The sequence below is a fragment of the Schistocerca serialis genome, chromosome 1, assembly GCF_023864345.2.
Source record: "Schistocerca serialis cubense isolate TAMUIC-IGC-003099 chromosome 1, iqSchSeri2.2, whole genome shotgun sequence".
In the NCBI taxonomy this organism is placed as follows: Eukaryota; Metazoa; Arthropoda; class Insecta; order Orthoptera; family Acrididae; genus Schistocerca; species Schistocerca serialis.
In genome coordinates, this window is record NC_064638.1 from 945519840 (window position 1) to 945545800 (window position 25961).

At 40.4% G+C, this 25961-nt stretch overlaps 1 protein-coding gene across 1 annotated transcript in view; it reads left to right on the forward strand.

Moving 5' to 3' along the window:
- LOC126412568 (eIF-2-alpha kinase activator GCN1) overlaps positions 1-25961 on the forward strand; it is a 255275-nt gene that overhangs the window by 141569 nt on the left and 87745 nt on the right. Inside the window, exons 18-23 of the mRNA XM_050082216.1 lie at positions 6023-6135; positions 6215-6419; positions 16997-17230; positions 17464-17658; positions 17746-17992; positions 20318-20554. Coding sequence (XP_049938173.1) covers positions 6023-6135; positions 6215-6419; positions 16997-17230; positions 17464-17658; positions 17746-17992; positions 20318-20554 — 1231 coding nt within the window. The remainder of the gene's footprint in view (positions 1-6022; positions 6136-6214; positions 6420-16996; positions 17231-17463; positions 17659-17745; positions 17993-20317; positions 20555-25961) is intronic.

Here is a 25961-nt window from a genome sequence, read left to right on the forward strand (position 1 = left end):
TTAATGCAAAGAGGTCAGATCTTTGCTTGGCAAAGTGACATGTACTTTCCCGTATTGTAATTACTTATTTTGCTTTACCAGGTTTGAACATTAAGGCAGTCTCATAAATTTTAACAGCAGGTCCTATGTGTGCAACTGATTTCCTCATTTTGTAAATTCATGTATAGTATGCACAAATTTTCTTTGTGTCTGAGCTTTCATTATTGAAGTGATGAGAAAGTTATGCAAATAAAATTTAAAAATAGTCCTAGGTTATGCAGCCTAGGCTGTTTTTTTAATATTAATTATAATTCAAGATTACTATACCACTGCACCACCATGGACTGGACTACATTTTACTGCAAATAATATATTTTCTGCAGCTTTTATCAACCTTTGCAAAAACATTATACAGCTGCAACCATAGTATCATTTAAGAGACTGCAGTCGTGTGTGTGTGTGTGTGTGTGTGTGTGTGTGTGTGTGTGTGTGTGTGTGTGTGTGTGTTTTGACAAAGGCCATTGGTCGAAAGCTTTAAGTGTGAAACTCTTTTTGTTGTGCCTATCTGCAACTCAGCATCTCTGTTCTATTGTGAGTAGCAACTTTCCTTCTCATAATATTGTTGACTGATTTGTGGTTTGTAACAATTCATATTGATATGTGAAACACATCTAACCTCATGAGACATGAGGGAACTTGTTAACTTTGCACATTAGTTTAAAATGTGACTGGCACCCAGTAAAGAACAAAAAATGTGGGTTTCATTTCTTTTTCTATCAACACCATATAAGTCAGATGTTTACTCCCTTTAGTCCTTGCAAACCTTTTCGAATGAGGCACTTGTTACCTGCTCTGTACAAGAGCAAAGATAAAATACAAGAACAGTAAACTGATGGATTTAAAAACTGACCCACACCTAGTAAGCCACTTTAAATTTTCCCATCAGTTAGCTTACACCTTCCCATCAACTGGAAAATTGAAATAATGAAATACACTGTAACCTGTCACATATAGCAGGTGGTGTTGGAACTATCTTTTGTGGCAATACATGGCTCATTGTATTGGGTTATTTCCCTGCAAAGGATCTAGAATGCTGTCTAGAGATACACTACCTGATTCTTCTTCCGCAGTCTCATGTATAGTCCACAGTCTGGAGTGGTGACAGCAGATGGAGTTGACAGCCAGAATGTGCCCTGATGAGGGTGTATCTGAAATCTATATCCACATGGTGCTTCTTTTCTTGTGGGTGTGTGCAGGCAGTAGGAAAGGAAAGAATGTGAATCAAATTGACAGAATACATTCAATGAATATTTGTATGCGTATATTGTGTTCCGATGTTCCAGTGATGTGGGAGTTGAAGTAATATGTTACTTCAACCATTAGGAGTTTCTAACAAATAGAACACAGCATATGATTCTGAATGGAGATAAGTCTTCAGCTGTAAAAGTAACTTCGAGCACCCCCAAGGGAGTGTTGTTGGACTGTTACTTTTCACAATATATATAAATGAGCTAATAGTTAATGTTGAAAGTTCCATGAGGCTTTTTGCAGTAGATACTGTTGTATACAGAAAAGTCACAACGCTATAAAATTGTAGCAAAATGCAGGAAGACATGTAGCAGGTTGATACTTGGTGCAGGGAGTGACAATTGAGCCTCAACATAAACCATTGTGATGTATTCTTAATACACAGACAGAAGGACCCTATATTGTAAGATTGCATGCTTGCATAACAATCACTGCAAGCAGTTATTTCCATAAAATATCTGGGATTATGCACATGGAGTGATTTAAAGTGGAACAACCACACTCAATTTATCATGAGTAAGTCAGATGTTGTCCGTCAACAATGGAAGTGGCTTACAAAATACGTGTTCAACCAATACTGGAATTTGGTTCATCTGCCTGGGACCTGTACCAGATAGGATTGATAGAAGAAATAGAGAAGATCGAAAGAAGAGCGGCATGTTTCATTACGCGTTCAGTTAGTAAGCATGAAAGCATCATGGAGATGTTCAGCCAACTCCTGGGGCAGACACTTCAAAAGAGGTGTTCTAATCATGTTATGGTCTACTCTTGAAGTTTCAAGAGTGTATGTTTTTAGAAGAGTGAACAAGTGTACTGCTTCCTCCTAAGAATATCTCATGAAAAGGCAATCAAGATAGAATTAGAGAGATTCAAGCTCACATGGAGGTTACCAGCAATTGTTCTTCCCACAAACTGTACGCGCTTGAAACAGGAAAAGGAGGAAGTGGTACTTGTACACAAAGTACCCTCTGCAATACACCATGGCATGGCTTGCAGAGTATGGATGTAAATGTAGATAAGAGTAACACTGTCAAGCATGTTAGCCTACATTATTGGTGTCACCTGCAAGACTGTGCATACTGCTGTAACCAGTCATTGAAATGCCAAGAAGCCAGCTGCTGCCAATATCTGGGTGCTAGCACTAACAGTAAGCCAAAGCCATTGTATTTATCACCATAGTTTTCTGTTGTATTTTGTTCAATGCTGGTAATATAACCAGCGTCCGCATTTAATTAGATGACATTTCTTGGTTTGCGGGTTATGAAATTGTAACTTCAGTTATTATTAAAATGACAATTTTAAGTGAGCATAAATTAGTCTGTCTTTGTTTTCCCCCAGGAACTTCAGCATGGTTTCTTTATTGCCAGGACATCACATGCAGTAACACACAAGAAGCTACAAAACACACCTACACTCAGGCAACAAGCAGAGCACAGGTGGATTTTTTAGGTCAAACAGCACACTAAAATTCTCATCTACTACAAGAAGCCATGCACTTTGCTCCCCATCCTCCAACAAAGCACACACATATACCCATTTACCTGATGATAAGGCGAGGTTTTTATCCAAATTTGCCATTTGAAAACTGCGGGATCATCTTAAATTTGCAGATTAGGCTATTGATGCTGAGGTGAACCATTTTGTATTGTATGACAGTGTCATCTTACATTTACAGAAGAAGCTTTGTCAACTGAAGTCCTGTGCAGTTTTATTTTGAAGAATGTGGAGAGGGGACAGTAACACCAATTTGGCTGAGACAACAAAGAAAATGGGGAGGGGAATTGTGAGTTAGCAGCTAGTTTCATCATGCTGCCAGCCATTGAAATGTATATCGTCTGTTGTGGCATTTTATGAACATACATCATGTTCAAACTGCAGTTTTCCTTAATCCGTTTGTAGTTGAAATAGAATTGACCTTAAAATTGGACAGATACTCAACAATATATGAGGGTGAGTCAAATGAAAACCTTAAATTTGTAATAACAAATTGAAACTTTGCGGCATTATCGTGTAAGTTGGTAAGCGTGCTACAAGCAGGGTGCAGAATGGCCTGTAGGTGGGAGCATAGTGCAGATGCACACATACCATCACAGTATCACTATAAAAATGGCCACTTCACTTGCGACTTGCACCAGGGAAGAACAGCGTTCTGTTATTCGGTTTTTGCGTAGTGAAGGTGTGAAACCTATTGAAATTCATTGATGAATGAAGGTTCAGTACGGTGATGCATGTTTGTCACAGCAGCAAGTCTACGAATGGAATAGGAAGTTCACAAATGATGCTCCTCTTCCAGGTCAGGCACAACGAGTTGTGACACCACGGAACATTGCAGCAGTTGAAGCCATGTTGAAGGAAAACCGCCGAGTGACACTGAATGACATTGCAGCATGTTTACAGATTAGTCATGGGTCAGCACACCACACTGTGCACGATGTGCTCCAGTTTCACAACGTGTCTACAAGATGAGTGCCACGGCAGCTGACTCCTGAAATTAGAGAATGACGTGTTGATGCTTGTGAAGAACTTCTTTGGCACTTTGAATGAGAAGGTGATGGCTTCCTTACAAGAATCATTACTGGGGACGGAACCTGGGTTCACTTCCACCAACCGTAAATGAAGAGAGCAAGCAAGGAATGGCGCCATTCCTCATCACCAAAACCAAAGAAGTTTTGATCAGAACCATCTGCAGGGAAGGTCATGCGGACTCTCTTTTGGGACGGAAAAGGCGCCATTTTGGAGCATTACATGCCTAGAGGAACCACTGTCACCAATGCATCATACCCAGATCTCCTAAAAACTCATCTGCAGCCTGCAAATCAAATCAAAGCCACTTGGATTGCTCTCAGCAGGTGTCGTTTTGCAGCATGACAATGCAAGGCCCCACACTGCCCGTACAACAGTTGCAACAATCGCAGACCTGCATTTTGAGTGTCTTCCTCATCTATCATACTCACCAAACCTTGTTCCAAGTGATTTCCATATGTTTGGACCACTCAAAGTGATTTCCATGTGTTTGGACCACTCAGAGACGCGATGGGAGGAAAGAAGTTCCATTCTGATGAAGAGGTACGCTATGCGGTGCATGAGTGGTTGCACGGACTACCAAAAGAATTTTTTTTTAAAGGAATTTATGCACTTTGTAAGTGCTGGACCACTTGCTGCATTGGGCATGGGGGAGATTATGTTGAAAAGTGATACAGCTTTGTACCACTTCTGCACAATAAATAATATTTTAAAAAATATTTAAGGTTTTCATTTGACTCACCCTTGTACATTTCTGCAGGAGACAGTAAAAGTCTAGATAGGGGCCAGTGGTGTACTTGTTTCACACAGCAGTATTGTCAACACTCGCTTGGAGGTATGAAGGGAATGAAAGGAGGTGTGTCAGATGCTGAATATATGCAGCCAATGATTGAGCAGCAGGCAGATGACATGTTTGAAAGTAAGAGACAGAGGAATATCATCACATTCTCATGTCAGTTTAGATATAAAATCCCCTGTTTATTTGGAATAAAAAGCTGTGTTCTTGGGTCCCATCATAACCACTTCATAATTCTCAACATACTCGGAAGAAGTGGTGGAATATTTGTGACAACTGAGATCATAAATTTCGTTCCTGCTCATATATAGAAAAACATTCTCTCTCTTCCTGCCTTTCATTGGTTAGGTGAAAGTATCATCCCAGGTGGTGATACCAGTAGTGGTGGTTAGAGATGGTGATATGGTGATACTACAGATAACTGGCTTAGATAGTAAGCAAAAAGAGGACGTGACAATAAAAATTAAACAGTTTCTTTTTATTTCTCCTTGTATTATCAAAGTGTAGACAGTTAATAAATGTCATAAGTCTAGAGTAGGCATAATGTTAAGGTTTTTAGGCTTATACTTTATATCAATAGAACAGTTAGTAGTTTTGATTAGTCAGAGTACGTCGCAAATAAAACTTTCAAAGGCGCCTCATTAAAGAAATAGGGTTTTTTATATTCTCAGTGTTAGCTTATGCTCAGGTAAATATAGTAATACCTCACCACATCATTCCTGCTGGCTGCTTCTTTATTCTGTAGCATACACAAAATTGAATGATGAGTGACTTCTCAGTGATGTAGGCAACACAGATATGACAAAAATTTTAATTTATGTCTTCAATCAGTTGTGAAATGAGGACACTCCTACATTTGTTTCTCCTCTACTAAACTACTGTAGCAGGATAGTGACCACCGTCTTTTGTGGTTGATAAGTGAAACTGACTCAACAGCAGAGATATAATTTGTGCGCGTAAATACTTAATCATTTGCAAAAGATAGAAAGTGAAAGAATAATAAACATATAGTGCTGCTTTAAACCACAGAACTAAATGGACTACATTATGTCACAGCTAAAGGTGGTGTTGTGGTGTGACAGTGAATGAAACACACAAACCCACATACCTTCTGTGTGTTTTTGGTAGCATTCAGTATAAATGTCAAATTGAATAGAAAGAGACAGTGTGTGTATGCCTTCATTTTGATTAAAAAGGATATGGAAAGCTCTTGATTGTTCTTAGCATGAATGCTGTTTCGTGACTACGTGTTAAGCAAAGTAGCTTTACGCATAAACAGTTACGGGTTATCTCTCACTTGTTTTTATTTCACCTTTTTACGGTGTTCTATGTAAGACATTATGTTTTCTTTGTGTTTTATCCTATAGTTCTTGAAATTCTATTATTATTATTATCTTACAAATTTTATTTTTCCAGGCACTAGCTGCAATGGTTCAGGCATTGCCTTCTTTTAAAGAGGATTATGATCAAGCCTTAAGATTAATAAAACGAATATGGGTAGCACGTTTTGATGTGTGTCCTGAAAACAGGTGAGTATTTATTTATGCAAATACTATTGGCAGTACTTTTTATATGTGGTGGTAAAGATGAAGCAATACTGGTTTCTAGAGCTTTGGCGGACAAACTTTGGGATATATCACAAATGAGATTCCCTACAGCCCTTTATGAAGAGTTATTGACAGACATAATTCATCCAGTGGAAGAAATTCAACGGGCAGCTGCAGAAGCTCTTGCCGCCCTACTAAGGGAGGAAATGGGGCTTGTAGAACCTGTTTTGGAAAAACTTCTCGCCATCTACCATGAGAAACTAGCAGTGAGTGGTATTTACTTAAAAATTACGCATTTTAAAGTTTTGAAAACAGTTCTGTGTGTGGCATTTGTACATATTTTTAACTTTGACAATATTTTATATCTTCCAATTTGAAATCAAAAATATGCTTCAGGCACCTTAGATGCTGTTTTAGTAATGTAAATACTGTGTGCCCTGTTAACTTAAATGTTAATCTGAATGTGTGTGTTGTATTCATTAAAAGAAGGCACAGAAGGTGAGCTCTGTTCTACAGAATAATTATGGCTTTATAAGGTAGCTGGCTAGCACAGTAGATGCATGTATGCTCACAGGCATACTAATTGAACACACAAAAAATGAACAACCTAATCTGTAGAATTTTGAGTTTGGACTGCTGTATCTAACTGTTTATAAGACTGCATCACTTGACACCCAACATTTACTGCCTGTCGATTATTATAGTGGCTGGCTATAATGACAGCAACTATTGATCTGCGTTGGCAGACAATGTCGGTAGACTGGAACTGTTGCTGGACGAACTGATGAACTGCAACTGTGGAACTGGAACTGACAGTGTGTATGCACTTTGTGTCTATTTGTGACTGGTAGAATTATATCCATCTGTGCTCTATTTTGCAGAAAAGCAAAGTAGTTCCATGTATCACCATCGTCTGTGATAGCTGACATAATTGGAGGTGAATGGAACAGACTATTTCAAGGTCTCTTGGTGGAAGCATAAACAGGTTGCTGTTTTTGAGTGCCTTCCAATCTGTGACTCCTCATAAGTTTGAGGTGCCTGGTGTGAAGACTGCCTGGATGGTTGCACTCTCTGGTGCTGTTGCTGTGTATCATAAGGTGGTGTGCATAGCAGCATGTCAGTACTTCAATGTGTTGCTGTTGTGATCTTCAGTCCAAAGACTGGTTTGTTGCAGCTCTCCATGCCCATCTACCCTGTCAAGCATGTTCTCCATAACAGCAACCTACAGCCATACTATTGTATGCAAACTTCTACATCTGCTGACAAGTAGGACCAGGACTCCAGACCACCCCTGCAGTGTCGGGGGCTAGAATATATCTGCAGCCTTTTCTTGCCTGTTGTGAGAGGCAACTAATAAGGAGCCTTTTTATTTGGTCATGTTTTTCCTTGGTATTTTGACTATACTTTGAACTTCTGAAGGTTTTCACCATTTTTAATACTTTTTTCCTCACATTTTTTGGCTTTTGAAATTCTGGTACCCATTTTAGGTTTGACATCCACTTTCCGAATTTTACCGAAGTGTGGGCCATTTGGGGAAGGATGTCTTACTGTGGTGCATTAACTGTGCACTGTTATTGTTGCACCTACTAATCAAATGGATCTGGATCTACCTCTGCAGCCAGTCCATCGTGGTGGGATTGTCATGTACACTCTCGGTGGTAGCCACCTGAGAATGCTCGCGCTGCTGATACCTGAACTGTAACCTCCCCATGTCAATCGAGCAGTTGGTATCCATCAGCTTCAGGGTTCCACCATTCAGACTGTGTGTGGTGGCCTTTGCCTTGGCAAGGTGGCACACATAGGGAGAACTTCCAATTGGAGGGACATCACTGCTGATTCCGCAATGAAAGTGATGCAGTTTAATGGTGGCCTTGCCAACACGGCCGTCTCAACAGTCAGAAACAGTGATTTTTAGTAGAGAGGTTTACAGTCCTATGGCATTTCCGTGTTTGACCATGCCTTAAGAAGAGAGCCAGATAAGTAGAAATGGACAGTTTGCCAAGTTCTTGGTTTGTTCCCAAACTGACAGCAGATCTTTCACTACAATAAACCCACTGTTTTTCACTAAAAATATTGAAGATCGGTTTGGGAAGGTTGCAGCAATGGAAGAGCTGAGAAATGGATCTCTGCTGATCTAAACATTGCACACCAACCTATCACAGGTGCCTGAGGCCTGTGTAAAGCTAGGAGATATACTTATCACCATTTCTCCTCATAACAAGCTCAGTAGAATTTGGTGCATTATCATCCATTGGGACCTAATGCTACGAAGTGATGAAGAGCTGTGTACTCTTCTGGTGTGGCATGGAGTCCATTTTGTTTGCTGCATCCATAAGGGACCCAAAGATAATAGAGTAGACACTGGAGCTTTTATCCTGGCCTTTGATGCCAACATTGTACCTGGAAACGTTAAGGTCATGGTTTATAGGTGTGATGTCAGGTCTTAAATTCCTCCTCTGATGAGATGTTTTAGTTGCCAAAGGTTTGGACACATGTCCTGCCGCTGTTTTAATGATGCTGTCTGTCAGACATGTGGGCGGGCTTCCCATGACGGCAGCCATTGTGATCAACATCCTCAATGTGTCACATATCTGGAACTGCACTCTTCTCATTTAAGAGGGAGAGGAACCTCAAGAGTATAAAATGTGTTACTGCCTGTCTTATCAAAATGCAAAGAAAATGTTTGAAAGACTTCATCTGTCTGACATGGTATCAAGTTTTGCGACTGTTGTGTCACAGTCCATACCTCACACGATGGCAAAGTCTCGCATGACATCTCCTGGCCTTGGTTGTATTCCAGTGCTTGCCCCACAGTTGGGGGAGGGACTGTCAGCTGCCACGCGCTGTACCCATGTAGCACCGACGGTTCCCACACTATTGGAGCAATCAGACATGCCTACTCATCCTCTGGTATCGTCAGGGATGAGGACACCTGTCAAGGAGCCACATCTCAAGACAAGGACCAGCAGCCACTGGCTGCACACAAAAAATAAAATGCAGCCAGTCATGCAATGGATATCGACAAAGTGTTACAAGATACCAGTTTCTCTGACAAATGGCTGTGTAAGCTATAAGAATGTATGGTGCCTTGAAGCCGGAGGGCATATATCATGATTTCAAAGAGGCTTTTGGGCTTTCCAGTCCACCACAGATCATCTGGTTTATCTGGAATGTGCTGAGCACAATGCTTTTGCGCATCGCTAACATCTGGTTCCTGTGGTCTTTGACCTACAGAAGGCATTCGATAGCACCTGGCAACATCACATACTATCTGCACTGCGTGAGTGGGGTTTCTGGGGCAGTTTACCCATTTTTACCCACAATTTCCTATCTCTCAGACTTTTTTGGGTACAGATAGGTTTGACTTTCACCAACAAGTATATACAGGAATCTGGAATGGCCCAGTGATCAGTTCTGAGCATAACACTGTTCTCTATTGCCATCAATGGTATCATAAATGCAGTGGGCTACGGTCTCTGCATCACTGTAAGTGGATGATCTTTGCCTGTACTATGCCTCCGCATCAGGGTGCACCGCTAAGCGCCAACCTCAGAGGGTACCTCGAGAGTACATGACAGGGCAGTCTGAATCACGGCTGTCAATTTTCTCCTGCAAAATCGCGAGTTGTGCATTTTTGCCAATTCTAGATTGTGCACCTACATCCAGAAATTTATTTTGGTGACCAGTTACTTGGAGTCATTGAAACTTTTCAATTCTTTGGTTTTACTTGACAACAAACTAACTTGAATGCCCCATTGCCGCCGGCTCGAGGCAACGTACATGAAGAAGCTAAAACTCTCCATTTTCTTAGTAAGTCCTTGTGGGACATGGACCACATGGCTCTTCTGAAATTTTACAAAGTGCTGATTTTTATCCTGCTTAGACTATGGACGTGTTGTCTATGGGTCAGCAGCATCGTCTGCACTGAGCTTGCTGCATCCTGTTCATCACACTGGCATGCAATTGGCAATGGGGGCCTTCTGTATGAACCCTATTGACAGTCTCCTGGTGGAAGCTGGTGTCCCACCACTACGGGTTAGACGACAGTGGCTTCTGGATAATTACACAGTGACAATCTGTCAGATGCCTGCTCTCCCATGTCACTCAACTCTGTTCCGTAACCAACAGTTCAGACTGTTTGCGCATTGCCCAAAACTGTGTTTCCTGTGGCACCATCTTCAGAAACCAATCTCTCCACCTGACAAGAAGCAGCTCCCTTCTTTCAGTGTCTGTCAGTGACAGGGCTCCCTCCTGGTGAACCACCTTCCTTGAAATTCACAGACGAGACACATGATACCAACCCATGGCTGAAGGAACCACAGACTCTGGGCCTTAGTGCTGCCTGATCTTCTTCTCTTCCTACATGCTCTGCAGATAATCCTCACAAGAATATCGACTGCCAGAAGTTGTGAAAGTGAAGAAGAAGAAGAAGAAGAAGAAATTCTTATTGAAGGCAACTGCGGTGACCACTGAGGCACCAGATTACCCCATGCAGTCACTCCAAACTGGTGTTAGATAATGGTGATCCACCCCACCAGTGACAGACAGTGATCCTGGGGCATGACTTTTAATCCTGGCACCTACACACCTAACCAGGGCACCCTCAGCATGATGATCTTATGGAACCACAATGGATGTTACTCCCCTGCTGTAAAGCACTGTCCCCTGCTGTAATGCAAGATGCCACCCATACCCGCAACTGCTTCTAGCAATTCACCGGTGACTTGGCGAAACAGGCTTGTTAGAGGGATATCATGGTGATGCTGGAAGACCTCAAACATGATGAAATGCTGGATTTGAAGAGACAGTTCTAGAGCGCTTTGAGGAAGCACCTACAATAAGTACTCGAGCAGTTGGATGTGGCATGAGGGTCCCTCATCGACTTATTAGAGCAAATTACCTTCACTTTTTGCAAGAAACTCTACCCGGCCTGCTGGAAGACGTTCACCTGGACATACGGCTACGCATGTAGTTGCAGCAGGATGGGGCATCCTCACATAACAGTCCTGCTGTGCACGGATATTTAAGTGAACTCAACGGATGGGTAATTGGCAGAGGTGCTCATAGGATCACCAGAACTCACACCATCAGACTTTTTCCTGTGGGGGTTCTTCAAGGTCCTAGTTCACCCACCGAGATGCAAAACCACCTAGAAATGAAGAGGAATTAATTGATCGCATTTAACATGCCGCATATTACATCAGGGCAATGCCAGGAATTCTAGAAACAGTTCGGCAGATCACCATTCGACATTACCAAGCTTGTGTCATGTCAGAGGGTTGCCAGTTCAAGCAACTGCTTTAAGTAAACGATGTCCTTGTTCCTGGTACTTCTTATCATGAAACTACAATTGATGTATCGGGACGCCAGCGGATTCGCCCCCAGACTGGAAGGCTGGCATGCTATCGCCGAGCGTGCGAGCCATCTTGCATACATAGCAATCCCCAGCAGGCAAAGCATTTGCAGTCATGCGTTGTCCAGAGCATCCAGCAACAGAGCAATCCTGCAGCCAATGGGAGCACATGGCACAAAGTTTCTGTAGTGTAAAAATTGCGCATTGTCAATCTACTTAACATTAGTAATTTTGGTTGCTACTGGCATCAGCTATCCAGGGTTAAAATTTCGTGACACAATTTTTCTCTACCCTGTGCCCCCTTGATACACATTTGGAGGCTGTGGCTGTTCAGATAAGAGCAAATCAGGATTTTACCATCTGTAATGTTTCTCTCCCTCCCGATGATGTCGTATCCTAGGCTGTACTGTCTGCATTACTCAGTCAGCTCCCATCTCCTTTCCTAGTCTTGGGCGACTTCAACTCCCATAACCATTTGTGGGGTGGAACGATGATCAATGGCCATAGTAAAGATATTGAAACTTTATTGGCACAGCTTGACCTTTGCCTCTTGAACTTTGGTGCTCCCACATACTTCAGTGTGGCACACGAAACTTCCCCCCCCCCCCCACTGATATTTCCTTTTTCAGCTCTGGTCTTCTACCATCTATCCACTGGGGAGTCCACAATGACCTGTGTGGTAGTCACCACTTCCCGATCTCCCTGCCCCTCTCTCAGCATTGCTCCCCTGGATGTCTGCCCAGATGGTTTCTCCATAATGCTGACTGTGATTGCCCCAACCTCGGATTTGTCTCTTAAGTATCCTTTGGTCCAAAAGATTCCACTGACCTCAAGATTTTTCATCACCTGTTCTGGCCATCCTTGAAAAGTATTCGGATTCAGAACTGGTATTCGCTGACGTCTCAACAGTCGATGGACAAACGAGCTTTGCACGCACACATGCATGGTGCAGTGAACTCTACTTTGTCAGACAGCTACAGTGTCTTTACCGCTGAATTGATGGCCATTAAAGCCATGCTCATTCTTTCACTGGAAACAGTATCCTAATCTGTAATGACTCCCTTAGCAGCCTTCAGATTATAGACCAGTGCCTTCTCCTCACTCAGTGGTTATAGCTATCCACGATCTTGTCTCTGACTTCCATCAAGCTGGATGACAAGTCATTTTCGTTTGGACCCCCAGTCATGTTAGGATTTCTGGAAATAAATGAGCTGAATAGTTGGCCAAGCTGGCCACCAGACTGCTGATTCTGGAAATGGGGGTCCATAACTGGACCTTTGATCATTTATATGCTGTCGAGTGCTGAAAGCCTGGAACTCAGAATGGTCTGTCTGATCTCCCCAAACTGAGGACAATTAAGGAGACCACAACTACGTGGCAGTTTTCCCTGCATGCTTCTCACAAGGAATGCATCATCCTCTGTTAACTCTGCATGGACAACACTCGGCTGACCCATGGCCGGATTCTTCAGCGTGAGGATCCCCCTCACTGTCGATGCGGAGCCCACCTGATGGTAGCCCAGTTACTCATCGACTGCCGTAATTTGGCTGCTTTGAGGTGACATCTTAATCTTCCTCCTGACACGCTACCTCTGGTGCTAACAGATGATGGCAACGCGACTGTCCTGGCGTTATATTTTGCCCATGGTGGTGGTTCCTTTTCATCCCTGTAGGGTAGGGTGTTTTGGACTCACCAACTGCTTAAGGTGTTGGTGAGGCACACCTCTCTTGCTCTCACTCCCTCCCCTCCCCTCCCCTGCCCCCCCCCCCACCCTCCCCACCCCCACCCCAGGAACCTTGGCGGCCCTTGCTGGATGGCCCAGCCTGGCCTCTATCCTTCACACCTTTTTATTCTTTTTCATTTCTTGGTTTTAATGCATTGTCTTGACTGATCTTTTAATGACTTGTCTGTGCTGTCTTTTTTCTGGTTTTGTGGGCTTTTTTAATTTGCATTTGGGCATTCCAGGATTTGCCTTTTGCCTCCTCCTATGACAACCACTCCTGGTTTGCCACTTAGTGGATGAAGGGACAGATGACCTTGCTGTTTAATCCCTTTCACTCCCAACAAACCAACTTACCAACCAACTGGAAACCGGATTGGTGGTTTACTGTCTGACAACGATGATGAACAATGTAGCTTGACACTTGTTTCAATATCACTTTCACATGTTAAGCACATCATCATTGTACTAATCATGTACATTGTCTGCACAGTCAAGCGTATCCAACGTCACACATTCCATTGACTCACCTTGCAGAAATGCTAATAGTTCACTCTGCAAAATTCCATGGGTTCCCTTCTGATAAAATGGCAACTTTGACGACTGTTGTTTTGTGCAATGTTTACTTTGTTTGTCATTACCATTGCTCTGCTTTGTATCAATACCACTAGTACTTTAGCACTATTGTGAGTTAATCTTTGACTAAACAGTTCATCTGTGCTCCATAACTTTGTGCTGTGCTCACCATTGGATACCTCCAGTCCCATCTTCTGTAGCCATTAGCAGCCTATATCGTGGTTGTGTGCTAGACAGGATGTGGGGCGTGGAATGCCATAATTTTTTTAGTTCTTTCATAGATTACGAAGTATGCAATAACTACAGCAAAAAGTATAATTATCTGTAAAAGTAGTGCAGGTGTGTTCTTGAGCAGTTTCACACATAATTGGCTTTTCTATGAAGTTGAAGCACTCGATGAACATCCATTCATCCGGGTAACCACCGAAATGATCGGTGCACAGAAGTAAAATCTGTTCTTGTCAGATATATACAGTTACTGCATTTTAAGCTGTGCTCTTAGGATCCTACCTAACCGCACCTCCGGAAGGAAACAGAAAGAAAATTTTGATGACCCATATTGTGTGTGAAAGCATAGGTTTTCGTGTAATTATACTGTGTTTATATTAATTTAAACCATTAATTTTTCATATGTGTGTGTTTGCACTATTTAACAGTGGTGTTGCTATTAGCTGACTACATCCCATGTCCTCTCTGAATATCTGCTGTCATTGGCTGCTAAGATCCCATGACGTGAGCTATGATTGGCTGACATAAGTGCATCACCAACACAATCTTGATTTCAGTGCTTTGGAAGCTGCTGTGCTGTATTTGGAGGAATTTGTATTTATACTTTCATTATAGGAAAATATGCTGTGTACCTGTTGCTGAGCATCAAAGGTCTTTGCAAAACACTCTGTTTTTTGCTGGTTTTCATTTCCTAAAATGCTGATAAGTTCTATGCTGGTGTATAAAACCTTCACCATTCAGGGGGTTGATAGGTTTTACAGCTCTGATGGAAAGTATTTGTCACTTAACACATTAAAACACTTTAGCCCGGGGTATAGTGTATTTCACCCAGGAAGAAGTGTGCATTTAACAGGGAAATCTGGAATTTTTTCCCTTTGCCTGCATAAACACCTAGTGATAATGATATTCATTTTGAATTTTCCTGTATATTGAAATACCCCCCCCCCCCCCCCTCCCTCCCCCAGGAAAAGCAGTCTACATGCTGCTGTAGGCCATTGGAACTACATATTTTGTGTCATGATGTGGTAGTATATCCTACAATTTTAATTTAACCACACAGTCACATACTCTTCAATCGGTTACTCAGAACTTGCCTGACAGTGGCTTTTTTGCCATGTGCTGTCAGTCATTGCTTCTGACTGTAGATGTTGAGGCTTTAGCTTGATCCTCATAGGCATTGTCAGACCTAATCCTAGCTCTGCTCTCCTTTCTGAAAATTATAAAAAAAATGATAACTGCTGTCATTTCAGGGGATGTGTGATACACAGTTTTCTATGCAGTTTAATTACACTGCAATTAGGGAAGTGAACATTGTATTCATAAACATGTATCAGTTTGCTACAATTCTAGACCACTGAAACTGTTTAAGTAAAAGTTGCCTACTTTGTTTTACATGTGAGACAAGGTTAGATACCCACTCTTTCAGCATTGGCAGGTACCCTGCAATTCCTTGATCGTGTCTGAGTAGTTACAGACACAACCACTTAATGTTGCATTTAATGCTGTTACTACATATGGGATGGCTTTTACCCCAAGAACAGGTATTTGCATTGATTCTAATCCCACTTCTCCTAACTGCAATCCTTCATTTGGTGTTGCTTCCATTGTGTCATGTACATCCAAGTGTTCAGAAAAGTTTTTGACTTGCGTCATGCAAGAAACACTCTGATGTTTGAATTACCTGTGACCCTTTTAGTGTGATATCAAATGAAGCCTTAAAAATGTATTGTCTGTTAGTTTTTGTATTGGACCCTAAGACGAAAGCCAACAGCAATACAGCCACAAGGGTTGTGAAAGCTTAACAATTTTGTAAAGTAGTAAAGAATTTGCCACGCAGTATTGCTGCTAGTAGTGTGTCACTGAGGTGATTGTTTTCTGTAAAGTGTTACCATTCTTTTATCATATGCTGCTTCTCCTTTACAATTAATGCCAATATATTACTGCAAGAAATGATATATATTCATGTCTTGTTAAATTAAGCTTTTTGCTGCTGTGGACATATATACACATGTATGCTGTTCCCCAGGTGTTGTGAACGTGTATATGCGTCACTTGGATTTTCCTACACTGCTATGGACAAATGAATGTGTCCCCAGTTGCCTACCTCTTACTGCTGCGGATGAATTATTTCCCTATCTTGGTGAATAAAAAAATTTCAGCTATTTATCATACAACATACGTGGTGTGCTATTATTTCCAGAAAACCTCATTTTGATGTCTTGAATCATTTATGAGATATGACGATTGTTATGACCACTTGATTCATAATACGGAAGTACATGAATGGACGCGTCACGCACCATTAATCTTTAGATATAAAACCCAGTAACTTGACAAAAAAAAATTATATATCATTCTGCTCTCAGTTTTAACTATAATTTTGATATCTTGTGTACATTTCATTCACTGTAATGTATAAATCAACCACACGCAAAGTTCATGCAGTGCATTTTTATCTCTATAAAATCTTTAAAATTTCATGCAATGTTTTACTTATTTGACACAGCACGGTAGCTATGTCGCAAACAAAAGGAAATTCATTTCTTTATAGAGTGCAGATATCAGATTGGAAGATTCGCAAAAATAAAGTTTTTTCACCTAATAGTTTTCGAAAAATCAGGTGATAAGTATATCAGTCGGGATGCCATCTCTCAGCAGTCACCATCATTTGGTGAGCAGTCCAGCCGTAACAAAAGCAGCCTTGGCATGGAATGGAAAAAAACTCATGTATAGCAGTGAAAGGGTTAAAGTGCTTTTTAATTACTGTATGTTTTAGTTTACTTTCAGATACCTGCATTTCCCTTGAAACTGTGATTGTATTGGTAATGGGTCTTATGTTGAAATTAAGCAGCGTAAGATTCTGTTTCCCCATGTCTGTGAATGCACCTATTTCTAGGCTAAACTAGTCACATATTTCATGTTTCATATTACTGAATGTAACACTCAGAAATTATTGTTTTTTCAAGATTCTCCCTCCAAAATTGGATAGTTTTGGTCGAGTCATTGAGCAGCCTGTTGACACTTGGGAACCAAGAAGTGGAGTGGCTTTAGCGCTGGCACAAATTGCTCCCCTGTTGAAACCTACATCAGTTTCAAGTCTTATTACATTCTTTGTGTCAACGGGTTTGGGTGACAGAAGCCCAGAAGTGCGCAAGAATATGCTTGCTGCAGCTTTGGCAGCAGTGGACTTGCATGGAAAAGTGAGTCGGTGCTATTGAACAAATACAAATAAATATAAGCAATTCTTTATTGAGTATCTAGCACTAAGTTATTTTTCTAGAGTTCTCAATTTCAATTAGTCTGCAATAGATAAAACTTATTTTCACTAAAATATCAATATTATTACATATGGTGCAACTCAAGAAGATAAAATAAGCTAAACATCAATACTGGTAACTAAATTTGTAATAATAGCTGAACTCTATATTTTCAGGAAACTGTAAACAGTCTTCTGCCAGTTTTTGAAGACTTTTTGGATAAGGCTCCAGATTCTGGCAGTTTTGATGCTGTACGCCAGTCAGTTGTGATTTTGATGGGTTCCTTAGCACGACATTTGGAGAAGGATGATAGGAAAGTTAAACCTATTGTTGGGAAACTTATTGATGCTTTGTCCACCCCATCACAGCAGGTCAGTTCTCATGTTAGTTTTATGTCAGAATGGTATTTGATATTTTTAAGTATGAATATGAGTGATCTTCATTCTCTTTGGCTGTAGGTACAAGAAGCAGTTGCCAATTGTCTCCCCCCATTAGTCCCTGCTGTAAAAGATGATGCACCATTATTGGTTCAAAAATTACTCCATCAGCTTTTAGAATCAGAAAATTATGGTGAAAGGAAAGGTGCAGCATACGGCTTGGCTGGCTTAGTGAAGGGAATGGGTATCCTTGCACTGAAGCAGCTGGATATTATGAACACTCTTACAACAGCAATTCAAAATAAAAAGAATTTCCGCCACAGAGAAGGTAAGTGATATTGTTCATCAAATTTTAATAGTCTTTAAAATGAATAGACAGATGTTTTATATGTAATGAATGAGTTAACTGTTTTCAGTACTCATAAGTATTACAAAATCTATATTTTGTTTTTAATGTATTTTTATCTTGGAAATATATTTGTTAATGGCATTCAAATGAAATTTGATACTAGGAATGACACCTTGTTTGTGGTCAGGTCTTGTGTGTTGTATCTTATATCCCACTGTTCTAGTGTTTGTGGTTTGGAGAAAAAGAGCAGTATTCATTTGTAAAGATGTAGCATCAGATAAGTATTGAGGGAGTCTGCAAAAATTCTTTTTATACTTTGGTAGGTAGAGCACAGCACTTAAATGCAGAAATCCTGGATTGAATCTTGAACTGAGAAAAGATGTTAACATATCATTGCTAGTACTCACCTAACTTAACAGATTATTCATAAGTAAGATGACTCATTGTGTTGAAAAATTGAAATTGATTTGTACTTCCAGTCTCCGTTCATGATGCATGATGACTGAATATTCTACATGTAGGAACAAAGACATTAAGAAATATGAGAGTGTATATAAATGGCTAGTAAGTAGTCATCCACATGTTTTGCCAGATCGTTACAATTGACTTAAACAGCCTTGTGTGGCATAGAAATCCATATTTGTGCCTTTTTACTGCTCGGTAAAGAAAAACCTGGTACAAAGCTAATTTTGGACCATAGGAAGACTGTGCAATAAATATGATCTCTATCAATTCCAAGAATTGTAGAAATGTTCTGTCATGCTGTAGTGAGGTGATCAACATTCCCATTGTAATCAACTTTCTAGCAGTATATCAGAAACCCTGATCATAATTTTCTGTACTCCAAGTATTCACAGTCCTTTGATCCTCCCATGAAACGAAAAACTACCACCATGTATTTTTCGTTTACCACCATGTATTTTTGGTTCTTTTATTGATTATTTTTCATTAAAATATCTCACTCTGTTGATTCACACTTATTCTTTGGATCAAAGTGATAATTCCATGTTCCAGTGTTATAAATGATTTAGAATTGTCTCAGTTGAGAGCTGAAACTCTTTTATTTGCATCACTCATCACAAAAATGTTCCTGTTTGTCTTTCACATAGTAAAACACCAAACCTGATAAAACTTTACTGATGCATGTTTCCTCATTCTGTATGTTAAACATCAAAACTCACAACTAATTTTAATTTCACTATAGAACAACAATAGTAAGCCCTTATAATAACAGCAATAAGCCAGTAATGTTGGCATTTGCACGGCTGAATCACAAAGAATGCTGTTGAGGACTACTTCTTCTTCTTCTTCTTCTTCTTCTTCTTCTTTAAAAAAAAAAGAAACGTTGCAGTAGGCAACAATACTCTCAGAACTTCATTGGTAACTCTCGTACTACCTCCCAAATGTATTTTTTATATGACTGGGAGGAACATTGTATTAACTTAGAATAATTTTAAAAGAAATAATGTTACTCTGTTGTTGCTTAAAATAACCAAAGTAACCAGCAAAGTGAGAAGTGGTTAGCATCTTGACTTTGTCATTTGCTTACTTCACTGTACATGTGCCTTGTGAAACTGAATTTAGTAACACAACAGGTGGTACAGCACTTAGCATACTGGACTCACAAAGAGGAGGTGTGGGCTTCAAATCCCCAACTGATTATCCTGATTTAGGTTTTCTATGATTTCACTACAATTGGTTAAGATGAATGCTGCAGAGATACCTTCAAAAAAGGCCCCGCCAATAAGCCTTCTGTGGATAGGGGAAGGATAAGGAAGGGCACAGCTGACTTCTTTCCTTACCCTTCCCCTATACAAGGAAGCCTAAATCTCCTTTCTTTGTTGATTTTTTTAATTTATTAGACATTTTACAGAATTGATAGAATCTTATATTATATATCTGTGATTTCATAGTAGTGTGACAGTAGCTCAGTTTAAAGGTATGCAAGGGAGGATAACCAAAGAATAAGGTAACTTAATGAATAAAGAATCTTTTAGTGTAACAACACAGAAAGTTATATGAATTTAAAAGTGCGAATTATGAGATACCTGTCAGAATATCTATATTTTCTGTTCTCTTGCCATATGGGTATATTTCTGTTTGCTTGCTTACTATCTGTTGTTGTTACCACTTTCAATGGAAATTTGCTTTAAAATGGCACGGACAGAAATGTATTTACACCTTTTTTACCAGAGGACCATTGTATATTTTTGAAAGTAGATACTCTTACATGACAAAACTCTTTGAAGAGTAGTTGTTTTTTTTTTAAGGAAGGTAGAGATTAAATCTATCTGTTACTTTCAGGTGCTCTGTTTGCTTTTGAAATGCTGTGCCAGATGCTTGGGCGCTTATTTGAGCCATACATTGTTCATGTCTTGCCCCATCTTTTGCTGTGTTTTGGCGATGGGAGTCAATATGTACGTGATGCGACTGATGACACAGCTAGAGTTGTAATGAGTAAACTGTCAGCTCATGGTGTGAAATTAGTGCTTCCATCTCTCCTAGCAGCATTGGAGGAAGATTCTTGGAGAACAAAGACAGGTGTGTTGGTGGTCTTTTTCGTGATTTACTACTGGATACAGTTTCATCTTTTGAAATTTTTTTAATACATTATACATCAAACATTATTATCAATGAAAATTTATGAACATATTTTTAGAGATGTAGCATATTGTAAATAATAAATAATGAGATACTATTCTGTTTTCCATGTACAAGACTGTTTCCCTCAGTTCTGCAGCGTGAATGATGAAATCCAGTAAAGATATGTCATGTAGGAATATCTTGGAGTATAATTCCTTTTAGTTTCCTTCCTGAGGGTTTTATGTATATTTATTTGTTATACCTTTCTTTGAGTTTATTATTTTCTGAAAAGTAATTGATATTCAAAAATAATTGTATAATGTTTCTGTCATTGCAAGTCATTTATATATATAAAAAAAGTGAACAGTTGTGAAATCACAAAACTATGAAGTGCAGGGGTATTTCTGAGCCTTTTGCAAAACAAGAGTATTGTCATATATAGCTTCAGTTTTCCTCAATGAACAACCACTTGTTTGTGTAATCTGTGCTTTGGTCCATACTAACAAGGGGAGGCCGCCAATTGTGAAATTCAGATTCGATTCATACTGCGCATAATAAAAGCTCATGGCCAGAGGTGTAATGTGGCAAAGCACCAAGATGCACTTCTCAGTCGTTGTTGAGAAAATCGACAGTTAAAAGAAACCGGTGCGGTGAAATACTCCCTACGATTAACAATTTTCTACAGCGCCGTGGCGCAGCGGTAAGTGCTCGGGTTCGTAATTCGAAGGTCGCCGGTTCGAATCTCGCGCCATGCAATTTTTTTTATTATTAGTTTTTTGTAGACACACAACCAACACAAACATATACATGACATTCAAGCTTTCGCAACAAACTGTTGCCTCATCAGGAAAGAGGGAAGGAAAGGGAAAGACGAAAGGATCTGGGTTTTAAGGAAGAGGGTAAGGAGTCATTCCAATCCCGGGAGCGGAAAGACTTACCTTAGGGGGGAAGAATGGGTATACACTCGCGCACACACACACATATCCATCCGCACATACACAGACACAAGATACTCTTTGCCTTTACAAATGTCTGCTTGTGTCTGTGTATGTGCGGATGGATATATGTGTGTGTGTGTGTGTGTGTGTGTTATACTTCACTTATGTGTGTGTGTGTGTGTGTGTGTGTGTGTGTGTGTGTGTGTGTGTGTGTCATACTTCACTTACTTTCATTCCATAATGTCATATGGGGTTAGTTCTGTTGAGTCATTCCATGTCAGTTCAACCGAGGGCTTCAGCTCATAATCTAAGATTTGGCTGAATTTTAGCAGGGCAATGTTACCATGTGTGGAACACTCATATACAAAGCATAAGGTTCCCTTAGAATTAGTTCCAGAATTACAGTTTGCGAAAGAAGGTGGTGTGACCCAGAAAATGCAATGCGTACTTGGCAGTCAATCTTCAGAGGCAAGTTCAGGACTTGATAACTCAGAAATTATTCTTCACAGTCCAGTGAAACTTTTACTACCTAGTGATATCCACTTAGGGAACACACTCAATGTGTCAAAACACCAATAACGTGTTTCACAGGGAAAATTAAAAAATGTCAAAAACGTGATAAAAAAATTGTAACATGTTAAGAGATACATATGAGAGAGTCATATTGCAAGTGACCGCCAAGCCAAATATATTTCATTCAGCAAAGGGATAATGTTTTTATAGTCTGCCTGATGTGTACTAAACACACAATCGACACATCATTCACACATACTGAGTCACAATCACAGGAAAATAAAAAAAATAAATAAACAAATAAAAAATGAAAAATCACTAGGAAAATGTGGGTTTTCAAAGTGTGGCGGCACAAAAGGGACAAGTGATATCCAAGCCATATTTCATACACTGCATAAGTAGACAACAATGTAATACAGTTCCATTCACAGCGTGCCAAACTTCATGCGTGCAGGCCATGGCCTGGCCTGTCTAAGCTCTACTCGTAACTTTTGGGAAGGGCTCTGTATAGTGCGACATTTCATTTAGTTATGTGATGTGTTATTTTTCATTTGGCTCTTCAATTCAGAATTGTGGTAACAGCAGGGTTTTACTGTTCACTATTTTTCCGTAGTATGAAAGATGTTCACAGGAATCAGCATATATTTGCACAAAAGGAGACAGTATAGCGGTTTGTCATCACAAGTGTTTAAAAATGAATATAGATGAGACTTATCAACATCTATTACGCTGTCATGTCAATGATGGGTGCTATAAATTTACTGTGAAACAATATTGCAATACCATGGAAAAAGAATTTAAAGAAGTTGATAATGAAAAAGCAAAAAATTACGATCTTAGACGGATAAGATTCGTTGTTCAGTACATCAAGAAGCACTTTGTACTAAATTAGCAAAAATGCTGCATGTGGAGAAATTGTTGGTATAAACAGTAAAATTTATGAGGTCACGTGCATTATTCCACTGCTAATTCCATCAGTTTTCAGTGTAACTGAACGAAGAGTGTGGGGACTTTATATATTACTGCAAAGTATGTGGTTAAGTCAAGAGATGTGCTCAGAATGATTTTTCAGTTCAAAACTCACTATTGTTGTATTTATAAAGGAAAAAAAAGTGGAGGAATGACAAGTAGAAAATCTGGAATGGATTGCGGACCTCACATTCTAAATGGACTTGACTGCACACTGAACACAGTAAGGCATTCCCAGATTAACAACTGCTTCCTTCTGATTTTATGGGGATACAGTTAAAAAGAAGATAGCATTAAGGAATGGACACATACTGACAAACACGGTCCAGTCCCTAAACTCAGTACTGTTAAGGAAAACACGAGATTTGAAGGATTCATTGTGGCCTTAAAAGAATTACAAGGATAGTCTCTAAAGTGTTTTGAGGACACTATCAATCTTACGTCTATTTTCGACCTATCTGAGAGATTGTTTGGTGTTTCAGTTGAAAGCGCCCTGTGCATATGCAGATGTAACAGATTGACCTGCATGATAGTTTCCATTTTAATGATAAATCTGTTTGCATTAAAACTGTCCAGGACTTCTACATTGCGTTCTTCAGTTAGTGTGTTCATGTCTCCATAATGAGGTTGCAAAGGTGCTACAATATTTCAATCAATATATTTGTGTGAGAGATGTTTTCTTATTATGAAACTAAATAAATCACCATTATTACGTGGCCACTTGAGTGTGAAAATCTGTGAACTGTGTGCGTCTGTCTGAATGCCGGTAGTTTGTGACAGATGAAAATTATATTATGTCTTCAGCAAATCAAAAATAATAAAATAATATTGAAAAACTGTTTTGTGCAGGACCAGTGTTGCTGAGAAATGTGAAATACATAAACAACCCGTATGCAGTGTGACTGCAATGCCATTTAAATGTGGTGCATTCAAAGTTTTCCCCTCTTCCCCCTCTTCAAGCCAAGAGAGCATGGCATGGCAATGGGAGAAATGAGTGCTGAGTGCTGTGGCACTCGTACCTGAGCATGGCCACGAGCTGAAATCTTTTCTGCCCCAATGTAATGTGTCTCAAAATTTTAATGTGTTATTGCACGACACTTGTGTACAATGAAAGCTGACAGAGATATATTTAAGACGTGACCACTGTTGCAGAACACAGTTTTGAAAAAAAAAAAAAAGGTCATAAACTCTTCTGCCTGGTGTAATCACTATAATCACTAAGCAACAACGTATAGGTAGATTAACACAAACTGTCATTAATGTTTAATGACAAAAACCAGTCGCTAGTGACTAGAGCAAATATTTTCCCATCCTGTAACTAGACAGTCTGTTCTTTGAGTGGCAATATGTACTCTCTTTCTGACACAGTAGTAGGCACTGTAACCATCATAAGAATATGTTCAAAAGGAATCCAACACGTCTCTCAAGTGTGGCCTGTGAAATGAGCTTGCTTGTCCTCCTGATGCCATGAAGTCCACTAATACCTCACTTTCCGCTTCACTGTAGTCTGCGACACATCCTAAGTACCATTTGTAATCATAAATAGCAACACTTTTGCTTCTGAATACAGTGCCAGACATACTATGAAGACACATGTTGTGAATGAACCTATAATGATAATCAATATAATAGAGGGAAACATTCCACGTGGGGAAAAATTATATATATAAGAAAAGATGAGGTGACTTACCGAACGAAAGCACTGGCAGGTCGATAGACACACAAACAAACACAAACATACACACAAAATTCAAGCTTTCGCAACAAACTGTTGCCTCATCAGGAAAGAGGGAAGGAGAGGGGAAGACAAAAGGAAGTGGGTTTTAAGGGAGAGGGTGAGGAGTCATTCCAATCCCGGGAGCGGAAAGACTTACCTTAGGGGGAAAAAAGGACAGGTATACACTCGCACACACGCACATATCCATCCACACATACAGACACAAGCAGACAAGATGTCTGCTTGTGTCTGTATGTGTGGATGGATATGTGCGTGTGTGGAGGTGTGACCTGAGGTGTGAACAATCACCTAAGGAGGGAGTGCCCCCCTTGTGAAGGGGGCCCTCAGTTGGAAGGAGCACGCCATTGGAGACTCTGGCAATCATGGGGGATTTCCTTGTGATGAGTCAATCATTCTCTCCATCAATGTCAATGAAACATAAATGTAATGAGGCTACTGATTCGGAGATCCTTCCCACTGCACCACAGTTCTGTGTGGTATCCCATACTGAAGACGGTCAGTCCTTCGCCATGGTCAATCCGTTTATTATTCAGAAAGGTGTTGATGCCATCGCTGGCCCTGTGAAATACTGTTCTCATTTCTGGAATGGCCCTTTGCTTTTGGAGACGGCTTCTGATTCTCAAGCACAACTACTTGCTGCCTCGCTTCTCCATGGCTACCCTGTTCGTGTTGAGGCACATAGAACTTCGAATTCTTCCCGTGGTGTAATTTACACAAGCTGCTCCATGAAGGACATGGTCACACAGACATGTGACCTCAAATTTGGCTCTGAGGTTGTGAAGTCGCCCAGTGTCAAGGTAGCACCACTGCCCCCCGTCACATTGTGCAACAAACCATCAAACTTTCACCTAAAGGGGCGAAGCTACCCACTACATAACCAGCAGGCAGGAACGGACAATAGTAGTACTTCCGAGAAGACTTGCTCCGTCTCTCTAGCCAAACAACACCCAAGTCTTCCTCTAATGACAAGGGCTCGAAAAAGTCTGCTGAAGACACAGTCTTTTCCTTCACCAGCTCGAAGATCCTTCTCAGCAGTGTTGCCACGTGGTCACTTAGCCCCGCCAGCCTCTGTCTCTCGAGTGCGCACCACCAACCGTTTTTCAGCATTGGACTCCCCAGACTGACCACACAAGCACGCCTTGCTTCTGTGGACCCCATGGAGCAGGAGCCTCTTGCTTGTGTGTTCTGTAGTAGCGACTCTCCACCG